This window comes from Oncorhynchus clarkii, chromosome 17, assembly GCF_045791955.1.
Source record: "Oncorhynchus clarkii lewisi isolate Uvic-CL-2024 chromosome 17, UVic_Ocla_1.0, whole genome shotgun sequence".
NCBI lineage: Eukaryota > Metazoa > Chordata > Actinopteri > Salmoniformes > Salmonidae > Oncorhynchus > Oncorhynchus clarkii.
This window is the reverse complement of record NC_092163.1, coordinates 42697681-42715021: the sequence shown is the minus strand read 5'-3', so window position 1 is coordinate 42715021 and position 17341 is coordinate 42697681. Positions and strand designations below refer to the sequence as shown.

Sequence of the window (17341 nt, the reverse complement as noted above, 5' to 3'; positions counted from 1 at the left end):
ATGTTCGCTAAGGGCGTCGTTAGACCACGTGTCGATAGTGATAGGATCCAAAGAAAAGCAGCGCTGCTCTCGGAATCAGCTTTCTCCATTTAAATCATATCTTAACATGAGAACTATTCCACAATACTGAAAACAGATCAGCTACTAGAGAGATATTACCACCCATGGCTGTAAATAAGCTATTGAGGCAGCGTATTATGCTTACCCGATAATAATGCACTGAATCACAGATTGGGCACATCATTGTACAAATGTTGTCACACATCATGAAACACATTGAGGCAAAATATAACTAAATTGATCCCACTGGACACACACTGATTGAATCAATGTTGTTTCCACGTAATTTAAAATAAATTAGGTTGAACCATCTGTGCCCAGTGGGATTGAATATGAAATTATTTCAATATGATTGAAATAGGCTATATGGGCCGTTATAGGCTATGGATCTTTTAATGCAGCCATCTCGGTTTTCATTTGAAGCACCATTTTATCCTTCGCTTGTTTGTAAAATGTGCTAATACTTTGGTAACTTTGTATCTGTAGTCAACTTCGTTCTGAAGTTATTGTCAGTCACAGTCAGACAGACAGCCTAAACATCTTGATCTTCTATGAATAAAGTGACGTGGAAGGGCAAAAAGCATCCAACGATGCACTTTGGCTCCTCTACAAGTGGTCTGGATCCCTCGTAGATGTGCAAAGTTTTCCTAATGAAGGCTCTGGGAAAAACCTTCGCTGCTAATGATACATCGCAAGAAGGTTCTTAGCGATGAACTTAACGCTACGACGGCTCTGGGAAATTACGCCCAGGCTAATTTTGCTGCTCTAGGTCAGCGATCCTGGGGAAGTTTGCACTGCCATTACAGCAGTCAACTACAGTAGGTGCCAGTGGCATACGTATCTAAGAATATTGTTGATTAACTGAAATCCTCAGGTATCTGCCCTGGTATCCTGAACCCAGCTGTATGCCCAGTCTTGTCCAGGCTGTTCCTGCTTCTAGTATTCCTGTGGTGCAGCCATTACCGAAGTCAATAAGGTTCCAGTGGCCCAATATAAAGGTGTTTTAACAGTTTTAACTCAGTAAGTCAGGTGCTTGTGTCCATACAGTAACACTGGGGTCCAGGTTAGTATATCAGGGGCGTTTTAATTGAACTCCTCCGGTATCTGTCCAGGTATCCTGAAGTCCGCTGTCTGCTGTGCTGTCTGGTCCAGGGTGTTCCTGGGGCTGGATGTGCAGGTGAAGCTGGCTCTGGTCTCCACCGTACAGCTGGTTCTCTGGAGGAACTGCAGGAAGTTCTCGTGAGCCGAGCCCTCGTGGCCGCTGGACAGGGCCAGACGGGTGGAGTAGCAGCGCCGCAGCTTACACAGCTCCTCCCTGATCTGGCGGTTCAGCAGCCCATAAAAGAATGGGTTGACGGTAAAGGAGGAGTAGGCTAGCCAATTGACGGCCTCCTCTAGGTCAGGTGGGACCTTGGGCGGGTTGTTGATAGTCAGGTGCAGGTGGAAGGCGAAGTAAGGCAACCAGCAGAGCAGGAACTGGCCCACAATGACCACCAGGGTGAAGGCGGCCTTGCCCCCACCAAAGGGCCTTTTTTGGTGGAGCCTCCTGGGGGCGTTGCGGGTGGTGATGATAGTGGTCTGGCTGCTGATGGAATCTGAGCGGTGTTTAAGATGGCTGGCCGTCCAGGACGGTAATGGTCCATGCTGTCTAGCCGCCACGCGGGCCACTTTATAGACGTTACAGTACACAGCAAAGATGACTGCAGCGGGCAGGCAGAAACAGGCCACTGTGAACAGGACAGAGAAGGCCCGACGGTGGCCGCTGTGGCTCCAGTGGAGAGAGCAGTGGGCGGCGCTGATGGAGCTCAGGCTGCCGTAGCTGGGCCAGCCGAACACAGTGGCCAGCCCCAGGAGGGCTGAGGCTACCCAGACCAGGACCATGACGGCTGTGGCCAGCTTCAGGGTCATCTTTACCTCGTAGCGCATGGGGTGGACAATGTAGTAGTAACGCTCCACGCTGATGGCCGTGATGGTGAAGATGGAGGCTGTAATTCATATCAAATCAAACGTTATAAATCGCTACACACAGTACAACAATCAAATGAATATGATAAAAAGAAACAGAAGACAAAAAATGAGAGATTAATATTTGAACATAAAAAACACAAATCTAAATCAAACAACTGATTGCTTATAGGCATCAGAAATTGCACCCCATCCACTGTATAGTGCACTACTTTTGACCAAAGTCCTGGTGAGTAGTAGTGCACTATATACAGAATAGTGTGCGATTTAGGATGCAGCCCTAAATTGTGTCTGTCCCTTGTACTTTACCTGCGATGAGGAACACGTTGAGGAAGACGTACACCTGGCACTCCAGCACTGTGAACACCACGCTGGCGAAGTACGGCGAGCTGGACACAATTCCCAAGGGCATGAGCAGCACGGCACACAGCAGGTCCACCGCACACAGGTGGCACACAAAGGCAAACTTCCTGAATTGAATGATTTTAACTTTATTAATCCCCAGAGAAGAAGCGATATACACCCTAAGTCCCGCTCAGGTAAATTAGCAGCATTATCATCATACTGCAGGCCCGTAACAAGTAACCATCATTGATTCTTGTTTTAACCCATGTCCTCAATCAAAGCATCGGCCCCATGGTACAGTTCTAGACGATCTTGTATCTATGCCAATTCAAGTTAGCCCTATGGTATTTTCAAATAAGGGGTCACCAACTAAGCATAGGTCGAGGCATAGGCCTAATGGTTCTGTTCCAGGCAATCTGGTATCTATTACAATTCAAGCCAACCCCATGGTATTTTCTAGTAAGGGGTTACCTGTTGAACATGGCATGTTTGTAATAGAAATCCCGCAGCACCCTATCCACTAGACTGATTCATGTCAATGCCAGAAGTTTGATTTCTAAAATGTATTTGATTGTAACTCTGGCTTCTCAAACATTCTGGTTATAACTGAATCTTTGCTTCTCAAACATTCTGGTTATAACTGAATCTTGGCTAAAGAAGTCCATTGCGGACTCTGATGTGTATCTGACAGGTTATAACATTTTTAGGTCTGGTAGAGTTGGCAGAGGAGGGGGTGTCGCCGTATACATACAGAGCAATCCAAATGTGTCTGTATCCATCACCACCTCTGTCCCTAAGCATTTTGAATGTCTAGTCCTAAATGTGGAACTCTGACATTAGTGGTAATTTATTGCTCTTCCTCGGCCTCCATATGTGCCCTTAACAAATTGTCTGACCTGCTGTCTAACTGTCCAACTGTTTAATCAGAATTACAGATAGTGATTGATCTTAATCTAGATTGGTTGATGCCAGTATGTGATGGGCTGAAATATATTTGTATTGAGCTAAATCTAACTGAGCTGAACAACTCACAACGTCTTTAAATACCTAGACAAATTGACTCAATTAGATATTATTCTAACAAATGCCCCTCATTAATTGACAGCAAATGGGATATTTGCCAATGAGTATACAATTTAAATCTCACTCACGCATTACTACAAAGATACATTTTAGGAATTTTAATGAGCTATATTTTTTGTTTGAGATGGGGTTGAGTGACAGGGGGGTAGTGTCAACTATCAATGACTTGGATCAGGCCCTTAATTTTTGTATTACTCTGTTTAACAATGTTGCAGATAAATGTGTGCCGTACATAAAACTAAGGGTAAAAAAACGATGTAATCTTTGGTTTACTCATGAATTGTCTGAGGAATTACAGGAAAGAAATGTAGCTTGGGCTAAGGCTAGACGGACTGATTCTACATCTGATTGGCAGTCCTTCAGACATTTCAGAAATAAGTGTCTATCCCTGGTAAAAATTTTAAAAAAGAAAGCTAAATCAACAAATTTATTGAATTGTGTATCAGAGAGTGGTGGTAATCCAGGCAATTTCTGAAAAGTGGTCAAATCTTTGAAAAGAAATTCTAAACAAAATTACAATTTGAGATGCTTTTCATATTAACCATTCTGCTTCAGCTGGCCACGCGTTTAAAATGATAATCTAATCCCATAGAGGGAGTCTTTTAGTCACCTCAGACTCACATACTTTATTTTCATTTCAACCCTTTGATGGCTATGATGTACTAAGTGCTTTGCTAAAGATGGATGTTAAAAAAAACATTGGGTCTGATTCACTTCATCCCTTCTTGCTGCCCCACATATTGCAGAACCACTGACCTATATACGTCCTCCCCCTACATAAAGGAGGAGATCCTTCTAACTACTGTCCAATTTCCAAAATGTATTGCCTTTCCAGTTTTAGAATCCCTGAATAACTTTTAGCTAAGAACTCTTTTAACTTCTCACTCTATTCTTAACGTGCACCAATACGGTTTTAGACCTGGACAGGGCACAGTTACAGCTGCCACACTTGTTTTAGATGATGTGGTAAATTGCTTGGATCAAAACATTTATTGTGCTGTCTTATTTATTGACCTTTCCCAGGCCTTCGATACCATTTCCCAGGCCTTCGATACCCTTTGCCAGGCGATACCCTTTCCCAGGCCTTCGATACCCTTTCCCAGGCCTTCGATACCATTTCCCAGGCCTTCGATACCCTTTCCCAGGCCTTCGATACCCTTTCCCAGGCCTTCGATACCATTTCCCAGGCCTTCGATACCCTTTCCCAGGCCTTCGATACCCTTTCCCAGGCCTTCGATATCTATTCTGACATTTCACATTCTTAAAATAAATTGGTGATCCTAACTGACCTAAGACAGGGAAGTTTCACTAGGATTAAATGTCAGGAATTGTGAAAAACTGAGTTTAAATGTTTTTGGCTAAGGTGTATGTAAACTTCCAACTTCAACTGTAAATAATGTTGGTCTATCTGTTAAAACGTGTCATATTCATCTGCATGCAGATGACACTGTTATGTATGCCATTGCCCCAACTGTCGAACAGGCTATTTTAAAGCTGCCATTTGTTTTATAACTCGTGACAGTTTTAATACTCACCACTGTATCCCTCATCAAAAGGTTGGCTGGTCCTCATTAAAGTCCTGTAGATCAATTTATTACTCCCTTTTTATTTACAAAGCCCTTCTACACAAGCTTCCAACTTACCTAACTTCATTGCTAACATATAAAAAATGAGATGCCAAACCCATTCACAGGGTTGGTTAACTCTTCAGATTCCTCGGAGTATCCACGGAATTAGGTAAATCCTTTTTTAATTTCATGCCCCAGATTTTTGGGATCACTTACAAAATGCATTACATGTGGATTCCCTGGTGCCACTAAGGCGTTTTAAACCCCTGATGTTAAAATTGTTCACTAAGGTGGGCAATTGTTTTGATTGATTTAGCAACTTGTTTATGATGGCTGTGATGTGCGTGATGTTCAAATGTAAGATACTTCTTGATGTATCTTGTTAAAAACAGTGGCAAGAAAAAGCATGTGAAGCCTTTGGAATTACCTGGATTTCTGCAAAAAATGTGACATAAAATTTGATTGGATCTTCATCTAAGTCACAACAATAGACAAACACAGTGTGTTTAAACTAATAACACACAAATTATTGTATTTCTGGTGTCTATATTGAATATATAATTTAAACATTCACAGTGTAGTTTGGAAAAAAGTATGTGAACCCCTAGGCTAATGACTTCTCCAAAAGCTAATTGGAGTCAGGAGTCAACTAACCTGCAGTTGAGTCAATGACACGAGATTGGAGATTTTGGTTAGAGCTGCACTGCACCCATAAAAAACATGCACAAAATGTTTGTTTGCTATTCACAAGAAGCTTTGCCTGATGTGAACCATGCCTTGAACAAAAGAGATCTCAGAAGACCTAAGATTAAGAATTGCTTCCTTGCATAAAGCTGGAAAGTGTTACAAAAGTATCTCTAAAAGTCAGTTCAATGTAAGACAAATTGTCTATAAATGGAGAAATTTGAGCACTGTTGCTACTCTCCATAAGATTGGCCATCCTACAAAAATGACTGCAAGAGCACAGCGCAGAATGCTCAATGATTAAGAAGAATCCTAGTGTCAGCTAAAGACTTACAGAAATCTTTGGAAGATGCTAACTTCTCTGTTGATGAGTCTACAATATGTAAAACACTAAGCAAGAATTGTGTTCATGGGGGGAACCCATGGAAGAAGCCACTGCTGTCCACTGCTGAAGTTTGCAAAAGAGCACCTGGATGTTCCACTAAACTAAAGTTGTGTTGTTTGAATGGAACACAACACTATGTGTGGATAAAAAAAAGGCACAGCACACCAACATCAAAACCTCATCCCAACTGTAAAGTATGGTGGAGGGAGCCTGGACAGCTTGCAATCATCAACGGAAAAATTAATTCCCAGGTTTATCAAGACATTTTGCAGAAGAATGTAAGGCTATCTGTCTGCCAACTGAAGCTCAACATAAGTTAGGTGATGCAACAGGACAACAACCCCAAAAAACAGAAGTAAATCAACAGAATGACTTCAACATTCGAAAATATGCCTTCTGTCCTTTATGGAAGAGTGGCAAGAAGAAAGCCATTTCTTAAAGATATCCATAAAAAGTGTTGTTTAAAGTTTGCCACAAGCCACCTGGGAGACACACCAAACATGTGGAAGAAGGTGCTCTGGTCAGATGAAACCAAAATTGAACTTTTTGGCAACAATGCAAAATTTTATGTTTGGCGTAAAAGCAACACAGCTCATCACCCTGAACACACCATCCCCACTGTCAAACATGGTGGTGGCAGCATCATGGTTTGGGCCTGCTTTTCTTCAGCAGGGACAGGGAAGATGGTTAAAATTGATGGGAAGATGGATGGAGCCAAATACAGGACCATTCTGGAAGAAAACCTGATGGAGTCTGCAAAAGACCTGAGACTGGGACGGAGCTTTGTCTTCCAACAAGACAATGATCCAAAACATAAAGCAAAATCTACAATGGAATGGTTCAAAAATAAACATATCCAGGTGTTAGAATGGCCAAGTCAAAGTCCAGACCTGAATCCAATCGAGAATCTGTGGAAAGAACTGAAAACTGCTGTTCACAAATGCTCTCCATCCAACCTCACTGAGCTCGAGCTGTTTTGCAAGGAGGAATGGGAAAAAATGTCAGTCTCTCGGTGTGCAAAACTGATCGAGACATACCCCAAGCGACTTACAGCTGTAATCGCAGCAAAAGGTGGCGCTACAAAGTATTAACTTAAGGGGGCTGAATAATTTTGCACACCCAATTTTTCAGTTTTTGATTTGTTAAAAAAGTTTGAAATATCCAATAAATGTCGTTCCACTTCATGATTGTGTCCCACTTGTTGTTGATTCTTCACAAAAAAATACAGTTTTATATCTTTATGTTTGAAGCCTGAAATGTGGCAAAAGGTCGCAAAGTTCAAGGGGGCCGAATACTTTCACAAGGCACTGTATCTAATATGGGCTGCACTGTCCAATTTACAGTAGCTATTACAATGAAATAATACCATGCTATTGTATAAGGAGACTGCACAGTTATGTACTTGAAAATGTATCAATAAACCAATTAGGCACATTTGGGCAGATGTGATACAACATTTTGAACTGTACGTGGTCTAAAACTTTGCACATACACTGGTTCCATCTGGTGTTCAAAATCTAAATTGTGCCTCAACTGTAATAATACATTGTAGCCTTTCTCTGGCGTTTTAAAGATGATGGGCAGATTAGATCTTTTACCAGATCTAATGATTTATATTCTCCTACATTAATTTCACATTTCCACAAACTTCAAAGTGTTTCCTTTCAAATGATATCAAGAATATGCATATCTTTGCTTCAGGTCCTGAGCTACAGGGAGTTATATTTGGGTATGCCATTTTAGGCAAACATTTTAAAAAAATGGTCCGATCCTTGAGAGGTTTTTAATAGCCTTTTAAATGTCAAACGTCAATTAGTGACTTCCAAGCAAAGTACATTTTTTGTCTCCTTGTCCTCAGCTAAAGAAGGTTGTAGCACAGCCTCTGAATGCCGTAGAGACAAACCAAATATATCCCATATGCATCAGAGTTGTGACTTTCCCCTGCATCTTACAGCTTGTTTTTAGTGTAAAGCATTGCGGACTTAAGTGTTGTTTTTGATCGCTTTATACAATCAGGTCCATTAAACTTGTTTTCAAATTCTTAAGTTAACAAAGGGTAGGCCTATGCTTTTAGCCCTTTACTTTAACAAAAACCACAGTACCCTCACATACCTCCTCAATTCAAGCCCTGGTTTTAACTTAACACACCAAGCTCTTCACTGACACTGAGATATTTAAGGAGTGCATGATGACTGACGGACCTGGCTGACCCAATCTATGGATAGTAGACTATCATTTTGCCTGTCCAACAGGTAGGCCTACCTCTTATTTATTGAACAGGAAGAAATGGGCTACAACACAAAGCCCTCCTGTTGTTAGTAGCCTACATTAAAACTAAAATGAAGAATGTTTAAATTTATTAGGTGTTCTCAAATTAGCCTACTTTCAGCACCCATGTGCTGTCCATCGCCACGGCTGCCACTTCATAGTAATGTATGTATATTACTAGAATATGGGTTACTGTGAGGTCAATAAAAACTCTGATTAATTGCTTCATTATGGGCAATGAAACATTGTTTTTAATTCAAATCAATTATAGCAATAGCAACCTTACCTCCGATCCTCCTTCCCATTTTTACAGCTTAACAAGGTAGCAGTAGGCCTAGACTGTGCGCACATATAGCATTTTTGGACAAATTGACTTGCCTCCTAAAGTGCCACCGTACAGAGCATAGTCATTGGTTAGGCGGCACAAAAGGGTTTACATCAGCAAGAGCAGGGCAGGCTGGGGCTCATGATTGGGAACGCCTATCCATTGCAGTGTGTGATGTACTGTAGTCTAGTTTTATATACACCATCCCAGCAGGGCAAACTCTATGAAATATAACTTTGCCATGTGCTTCTCCAAGCATGCTCTTCGTATAGCCTTGGCCTAAGCCCATTTTATAGGCCAGCCTTTCTCAAAGCTTTTGTGCCAGGGACACCATAGAGGTGTCAAGGTGTTTTCAACAGCTAGTCTGTTGCAATATTTTGATTTTGTTGCAGCAAGAGAGGAGACACTGGTCTTACATAAGTAGGTAGAATGAAGGGGGTTTTATGTCTTCACTGCCATCTTGTAGAGTTGCGGGTATTCTCTGCTGCTGAACAGCCAGAACGTGGACAGACACATCTCATTAAAATGAGCGTGCAGGCCTTGGTCACAGGACAGCTCCAATAGTTTATCATCAAGAACCGGTGATAAGCTGTGGCATGCTGACTAGACCGGGCAAGCGCGTGCGTCATAGCTTGATATTGCTAGCGAGTTTGTCCTGCGATATAATGTATTTCATTTTATTTAACAAGGCAAGTCAGTAAGAACAAATTCTTATTTGACGGCCTACCCTGGCCAAACCATAACCCGGATGACGCTGGGCCAATTGTATACCGCCCTATGGAACTCCCAATCACGTCCGGTTGCGACACAGCCTGGAATCAAACCAGGGTCTGTAGTGATGCCTCTAGCACTGAGATGCAGTGCCTTAGAGCGCTTGTTCACTTGGGAGCCCCATATAAACATTGGGTTGTTATTTTACCTGAAATGCACAAGGTCCTTTTTTTCTGGATCTTTGTAGAATTTAGACCCAAAATCATGTGTTCTCTACTCCGCCAATTAATCTACAGATATCAGTCTTTTTCTTTCTTCTTCTTCTTCTTCTTCCGTAGACTTTATATGGAGGTTGGCAACCAACTTTAAGGTAGTCCTCGAATTTGAGCAGAGTTTTGCTTAGATGTGTCCCCATCAATTTACCCATGTGATCCATATCCACATCACCCACGTCAGCCAGAGTTGAGAATAAGGGGAACATATAAAAAATGCCTCTATACACTCGGTCTCTCCAGATGCCCAATTTTTTCTTGAAATCAGCAATTTTTTACATTTGCTTGGGAAATGTTACTTGCGTGTTCCTGCATGGATAGGTTGAGCAGCTGTCTCGACGGTAGGCCTACAGATCCCGATACAATGGTCCCAATGTAATTCATGACCCTTTATGTACTCATTCAGAACATTGACTATTTCACCTGCAGTTGTATTTTGAGGCAACTCTTTGCAACAAGGAAATTATTCATACATGTAGCGAATATATACAAGAAGCGTGCATTTCAAATGTCAGTCGTCTCATCTAATTGGATTGCAAAGTGTGGGCTCTGTCTAAAACCTGCATGTGATTCAACATAATCTGCCACATCCTGGATTCTACGTGTGACAGTGTCATTGGAAAGTGGGATTACACTGATCTTTGTAGCAGCAGTTGGGTCTAAAACCTCTTGGCAAGGATCCACAACTGAGGGCATGACCATATTTTCAACTATAGTGAAAGGAGCCTGGAAAATGTTATGAGAGAGGAAATATGAAGCCTTCTGACACGCCCTGGCCATAGAGAGCCTTTTATTCTGTATTTTGGTTGGACGTAACAGAACTACCCACCACCAAAGGACCAAGCAGCGTGGCCAGGAGGAGCAAGGATCCTGGGCCCGGGAGAAGAGTGAGTGGAGGACTTCACGGACATGGGAGGAGGTTATGGCAGGGGACTAGACCCTGCCATGGAAACAGGCGGAAACAGCAAGGGAGGAATGGCGGCGATACCAGGAGTCACGGCAACGAGGCAAGCATGAGAGGCAGCCCCAAAAAATTGTGTGTGGGGGGGGGGGGGGTGTACACGGGGAGGGTTACACAGGGAGGGTGGCATAGTCAGGGTTCAGACCTGAGCCAACTCCTCGTGCTTACCGTGGGGAGCGAGTGACCGGTCTGTGCACCATGCCTATCCGGTTCTGCGCACCATACCTTCAGTGTGCATCCACAGCCCGGTGCGCTCTGTGCAAGCTCCCCACAGTGGTCGTGCTAGAGTGGGCATTCAGCCAGGACGGATTGTGCCGGCTCAGCGTTCCTGGCCTCCGGTGCGTCTCTTCGGCCCAGGTTATCCTGCGCCAGCTCTACGCATAGTGTCCCCGGTTCGCCAGCAAAGCCCAGTGCGGCCTGTTCCAGCTCCCCGCACTTGCTGGGCTAAGGGGGGTATCCAGCCAGAACAAGTTATGCCAGCTCTGCGCTCTAGACCTCCGGTGCGTCTCTTCGGCCCAGGTTATCCTGCGCCAGCTCTACGCATAGTGTCCCCGTTTCAGCCAGCAAAGCCCAGTGCAGCCTGTTCCAGCTCCACGCACTTGCTGGGCTAAGGGGAGTATCCAGCCAGGACAAGTTATGCCAGCTCTGCGCTCTAGAATTCCGGTGCGCCTCCATGGTCCAGTGTGTCCTGCGCTGGCTCTACGCACTATGCCTCCAGTGCGCCGTCATAGCCTAGTGTGTCCTGTGCCAGCTCTCCACACTCACCGAGCTAGAGTGGGTATCCAGCCAGGACGTGTTGTGGCAGCTCCACTCACTAGGCTGCCAGTATGTCTCCTCAGTCCGGTGAGACCTGTTCCGGCTCCACGTTCGAAGCCTCCAGTGATGATCCATGGCCCGACGCCTCAAGTGATGATCCATGGCCCGAAGCCTCCAGTGAGGATCCATGGCCCGAAGCCTCCAGCGATGATCCATGGCCCGAAGCCTCCAGTGATGATCCATGGCACGAAGCCTCCAGTGATGATCCATGGCACGGAACCTGCAGTGAGGATCCATGGCACGAAGCCTCCAGCGTTGATCCGCAGTCTGGAGCCTCCAGAGCCTCCTTTATTCTCTATTTTGTTTAGGCCAGGGTGTGACTAGGGTGGGCATTCTAGTTTCTTTATTTCTATGTTATCTATTTCTTTGTTTTTGGCCGAGTGTGGTTCCCAATCAGAGGCAGCTGTCTATCGTTGTCTCTGATTGGGAATCATACTTAGGTAGCCTTTTCCCCACCTGTGTTTTGTGGGTAGTTGTTTTCTGTATAATTTATTTGCCTTACAGAGCTGTTCATTTTTTCACTTTGTTATTTTGTTCGAGGGTTTTGATCAATAAATATCATGAACACTTATCACGCTGCGCTTTGGTCCATGCCTTCTGACGAGAGACACCTTCAGTAAACTCTCATTGTCTGTGAAATTATTGTGCAGCATTTTTGCTTGGTTGGACTTTTCTTTTTTGTAAAAATAAAAATCTGGTTCATGCTTGAGATGTGGATACTTTGTTTCTAAATGTCTGCAGATTTTGGATAACTTCATAGCATTGTTACTTAGGCAAGTCTGATATATCCCAGAGACTAGTTTTGGCAGGCAGGTCTCATTTGAATAAAATCCAGAGAGAAAGAGAGCATGCAGGCTGCACAGCAAGGTTAGCTTGTGTGTGTGTGTGTGTTTTGTGTAGCTATACTTAGTCATGGTGACACAATTCGCTTACTGTGTCATGCATAGTTCAGCGCATTGGGCAAGTAGGTCTACGTCTAAGTATTTATTTGAGTCAAATAAGCTGCAGACCACAACAACACAAAATACATCATATTCAAGACAAATATGCTGCAGGCCTGCAAGCATTCCTCCACAGAACTGCGCTGGGGTTTGAGAAAGGCTGGTATAGGCTATAGATAAGGATGAGGGGCATCATTGGGCACACATGAAATTCTATAGTAAGCAACTAACTCTCAAACCCTGAGCAATATGACATTTAATCTATTACAAATGACATGACCCTCCCTTAGACAAAAAAAATAAATACAAATACTAAACCCTCCCCCTGACTGAAATTGAAAAAGCATGACCCTCCCCCATTTTCCTCAGGGTAACTATTGTGTAAATTATACCTCTCCCTTAGCCTATTTAATTAGCCTGGGGAGATGCACTTACTGTACTATAATGTTAAAATGAGGTGAAATCAAAGTTGTTTTTTTACACACCGTCACAATTTAAATGATATCACTGCCAATGTTTTGGCTTGGTGGTCCCAAAAATGACCTACAGTCATTTACGAAGTCGAATTAGGAACCACTTTGGCCACCCTGTGGACTAGATGTCATAGCCATGCGTTTCTGGAGTATTGTCAGGCATTACATGCATTTGAGCAAAGATACAAATGTATGTACATGTATTTGAAATACATTTTACGTGATGTTAATATATTGAAATGTATTTTTTTCTGTATGTGTTCATTAGAACAAATTGAACTTTAGCACTGATGTCTGGTGAAACAAGTACAATAAATATATATATATATACATTCCAGAAGATACAACTCAATTATTTAATAGTATACGCAATAGAAACAAGGAGATTGTGCATACATTATCAGTACATTAGAAAGTCATAGGGGACCCAAGTTCCTTTTATGATGTACAGTGTATCTGTTTTCATGCATTTATAATCTGGTGTATTTTTTTAACAGCCTGCCAGCCAAAACAAGATGGCCACAATGGAAATAAGTTGCAAAACTGTTTTGTGTTATTCTTGTTGATTACGCATTGTATTCACTTATGTGTTATCCTTGATGATTATCAATTGTGGTTGAATTATGTTTTTAAATGGTCAAATAAATCAAATCAAAAAGTACCAAAGTACCTGAGGTGCGGGGCTTTGACCACCACCACCAGCACGGCTGTGTTAGCCAGCAGCGCCACCACGTTCAGGGTCACCATGAAGAATATCCCTGTCAGGTCCTTGAAGCGTGTCTGGGAGTTGGGCAATGTGCCCAGCTGTCTGCTAGGGGCTGAAGGGAGGGGCGCCCCCAGCCCCCACCACAGGCTCTCATTGGCTGTCGTATCATTGAGGTCAGGGGTCAGAGGTGAACCAGAGTGTTCCATAGTTCACAATGAGAGTTCCAGAACAGACATAAAAAGCGTTCCATTAGGCCTAGACTCCCCCATCTTTCACTGGTGTGGTGAGCCAGAGGATTCCTTCTGCTTAAGAGTCAAACGGTTAAACTACGTTTCCCTGTTGGAAGAAAAAGGAAGACATCATCAATGGACTGGTTGTGTTTTTGGGGATATTTCTGTATTGACAGTAAAACATCATCAGCCAAGTTCTGTAGACCAATGTGTATTTCACCTTGAAATACACATTGGCAAAAACAACACAAACACTGACATCATAATTCACCATTGCAAGAGAATGATGAGATTATCTCTGCATGCTAAGCCCTGTTCCGTTTTCATTATTGCAATGTCCCACTTAATACTCTCAAGGGATAATAACAACTATTTAACATCAAATCCACAACGGAAGTGACATTTTTCTATTGTTTAGGAATATAATTTGCTTTCATTTTGTAGACACTTCACTGTTGGCCTATCCGTTGTGTTCACAAATATCCATAGATTTAACCCCTCTGTGTTGATACTGCCCATTAGTTTCAACACAGTTGATTGACACAGGTGTCCACTACTATCGACCCTAAATCTATAGAAAAGGACATCTGTAACATTTCCCTTTGGATTGTGGGACTATTTATAAAAGAAAGGATGCTCTCTCTCTCGCCCCCCCCCCCCCCATCTCTCTCTCTCCGTAAGAGGATAGGAGGATAGGGACCTGATCAATAGGAATAATTCATGGAGGAGAGGACACTCTCCCTCTCTCTTTTCTCCTCCATCCTTCTATCGTTCCCTAACCTTTTGAAATGGAAGATAATGAGCTTGCTTGTTTTAGCCATGCAGCTGCGGGGGACTGGCACTGTTGATTAGTATGTGCCCAGTGTCACCCTGACTGCGTAGGGCCTGCATAGGGCCATCAAAGACACACAACCTCTCACCAGAACAGACTTGATCTCCATCTCTATCAAATACAATATAGTTCAATGAACACTGTGTTCAGCTTTTGGTAACAACAATGTACAACATAGGCCTCGTCACATTAACATTTCACTTGCCCCTGTTTATCAGAACTGTATGTGCGTATTGAGTGCCTTCTTATGTACTGTAGCTGTGCATCTAAACCTTTTTAAGGTCTGTCATATGTCAGAGGGACAGTGATATCAAGTGTGTGGGTGACTTCAAAGCAACTTTATCCCCACACAAATGGCTCACATATTATGCTCTGCTCCCCTTCATGTGTGTGCCATGAAGATAAGAGGGACGCAACCACAAAAACCCCAACCTTCAATGTATTGCTGTTCCTGCTTGTTTCACTCACTCACACACCCACTCATGCACACACACACACACACACACACACACACACACACACACACAAACACACACACACACACACACACACACACACACACACACACACACACACACACACACACACACACACACACACACACACACACACACACACACACAGTCACCTGAAACACGGCTGTGCAAGGAGCATCATCAGTTTCCCAGAACCTATGACTATGCATGCTGTTCTGTTGTGTCCTATTTCCATGTGCTTGCTGGTAGACTAGTGCTGCTCTACTGATGCTCTCTCCCTCTGTAATCGGCTCTGGTGGCCGTCCGGCGGATTGGCAAGCCATGTTAGTAATGAGATTTATCCACAGTACAAAAAGGACGAGTCAGTGTCTGTACGTCTTTGTGTACATTATGTAAGGATGTCCCCGTTTTCATCCTGTCCTAGTGTCAAGCCTACATACAGCATTTGGCATCTCCTTTAAATGCATAAGTTAGGCTTCTGAACTGGCCATTTTAAGCCATGCAATAGCATTTGGTTCAATATCACTTCTTTCTCAGGAAGATTACTTTTATAAAAGTCTATTATAAGTATTTTGTCTGGCAAAATGTATGGTTTTCTTAAATGTCTAGCCCAGGACAATTGAAAAAAAATGACTGTCAGTTTCAGGAGACCAAGAGGGTATTGTGGATTTGAATGAGTGATCTAGTACAATTTGATTGAAATGAAAACATCTGCCACAAATAAATCACACCTCTTTGGATGTGAGACATCCTCCTGATGATCAGAATACAACAGTCTTTAAGAGGTTGTTGTGCATCGATTAACAACAGTTAGATTCTGGGTTAAACTTGGAACATTGTTATACTCAGAGGTATAGTATATGAGGAGTGATAGAGACTGGTTTTTACATCAGAAGTTAATGGTTATCTGTAGGAGTCAGATGGCTTTGGAATGTTGGGTGGGCGGGAGGAAGTCACAGGATTGCTAGGGGATACAGGTGGAGATCTTTGGATTAGGCATCAAGGGGGTTGAGGTCAGGTCAGATCCCCTTAAGGGAGAAACAATGGTTTATTACCCTATTACTTTGTCTTCCTGTCGAATAATAGATGTAAGGATTGGAGAGAAGGAAGAGTGCATCTAAACTGGAGTATATATACGTGTGGTGGTGGAAACATGTTTTGTCTAATGCAGCTGTATTGACCCTCTGGGAAAAATTTTACTTGGTTTAAGCTTTCATAATGTCCGTTGAGTTTTTCCTCTTCTGGGAATTAGAACCTAACACACTCAACACACTGAGCTCCGGCTAAATAATAGGCTACCCAAGCTTATATCAACATGTAAGCTATCTTATCTTATTTCAACATGTACGCTATCTTATCTTATTTCAAATTACGCAATAAGTGTTATCAACATAGGCACCACTATAAAGTGGTATTTATTAGTATTTATAGTATTTATTTCAGGCACCAAATTTAGTTGGTTGACCTGGACTTGCTTACACACACAGGAAAGAAACATTTTTGTTTTAAATGATTCAAGTCAATGTTTTTATCATTAAATCATAACTCACCTGACATGAGTTGTGAATGGATGTTTATCATAAAAACATAAAATCCTCCAGTCCAACTCCCACTCCTCTTGAGTTATGTAGGGTGAACTACGTGGATTGTCCAGGGGGTTTTCTGTTCCCAGGTGGACTGGAATTCCATTATGTATTTTATGTATCCAGGCCTGCCATAAGGCTCTGAAGTCTGGGTCGGTGCCAACAGATGCTAAGACAACAGGTGTACCCTTCCCTAACCCTCCAGACCTCTTTCAGTACCGATCAACATCTAGATCTGACACCAAGGATGGCTCACTAAAGCTTGGCACTCTGCTCCTTCTGCTCCTGGTCCACGATTGATAAGTATCCCTGATGGACGGATGTCCTGTGGGAAGGACTCCTGGGTAGGACTGGTGTCAGAGTAGAGGAGCGATAGACTGATAGGTGATGTGCAGACTAGGGAACTCAGAAACAGCACAGCTGGCTGGCTAGATGGGGGAGGGGCTAGGCACCAGTCAACGTTAGAATCACATCATTGGTGAGGATTCTTTTGTGAAACTACGCCCACCCTCATTGTCCCGCCCACACTGTCTCTTTCTCTCATCTCTCAGTCAGTATATGGCTGTGACTGTCACACATTGAATGGTATGCATCAGCCTAAACACACACTTCTCTGTCCTCCTCTTGTCCCTCCAGGACTCCCCTGGGTCCTAAGAG

The 17341-nt window shown here is 43.1% G+C and overlaps 1 protein-coding gene across 1 annotated transcript; it reads right to left on the bottom strand.

Moving 5' to 3' along the window:
- Positions 1-1122: 1122 nt before the first annotated feature.
- Positions 1123-17023, bottom strand: LOC139370878 (probable G-protein coupled receptor). The gene is made up of 4 exons (XM_071110732.1): positions 16652-17023; positions 13528-13899; positions 2335-2495; positions 1123-2045 (listed from the first exon to the last, which is right to left on the bottom strand). Exons 2-4 carry the CDS (start codon positions 13767-13769, stop codon positions 1144-1146), a joined length of 1305 nt encoding a protein of 434 aa, XP_070966833.1. The 5' UTR covers positions 13770-13899; positions 16652-17023; the 3' UTR covers positions 1123-1143.
- Between the last annotated feature and the right edge of the window lie 318 nt (positions 17024-17341).

What these genes read in the sequence shown, in the direction of transcription:
- LOC139370878 (XM_071110732.1), bottom strand. Translation starts at nt 13,769, where the DNA reads ATGGAACACTCTGGTTCACCTCTGACCCCTGACCTCAATGATACGACA. An exon ending in GTCAAAGCCCCGCACCTCAG is followed by an intron (nt 2,496 to 13,527) that starts GTACTTTGGTAC and finishes CATTCAATTCAG; the next exon opens with GAAGTTTGCCTTTGTGTGCC. An exon ending in CAACGTGTTCCTCATCGCAG is followed by an intron (nt 2,046 to 2,334) that starts GTAAAGTACAAG and finishes TATGAATTACAG; the next exon opens with CCTCCATCTTCACCATCACG.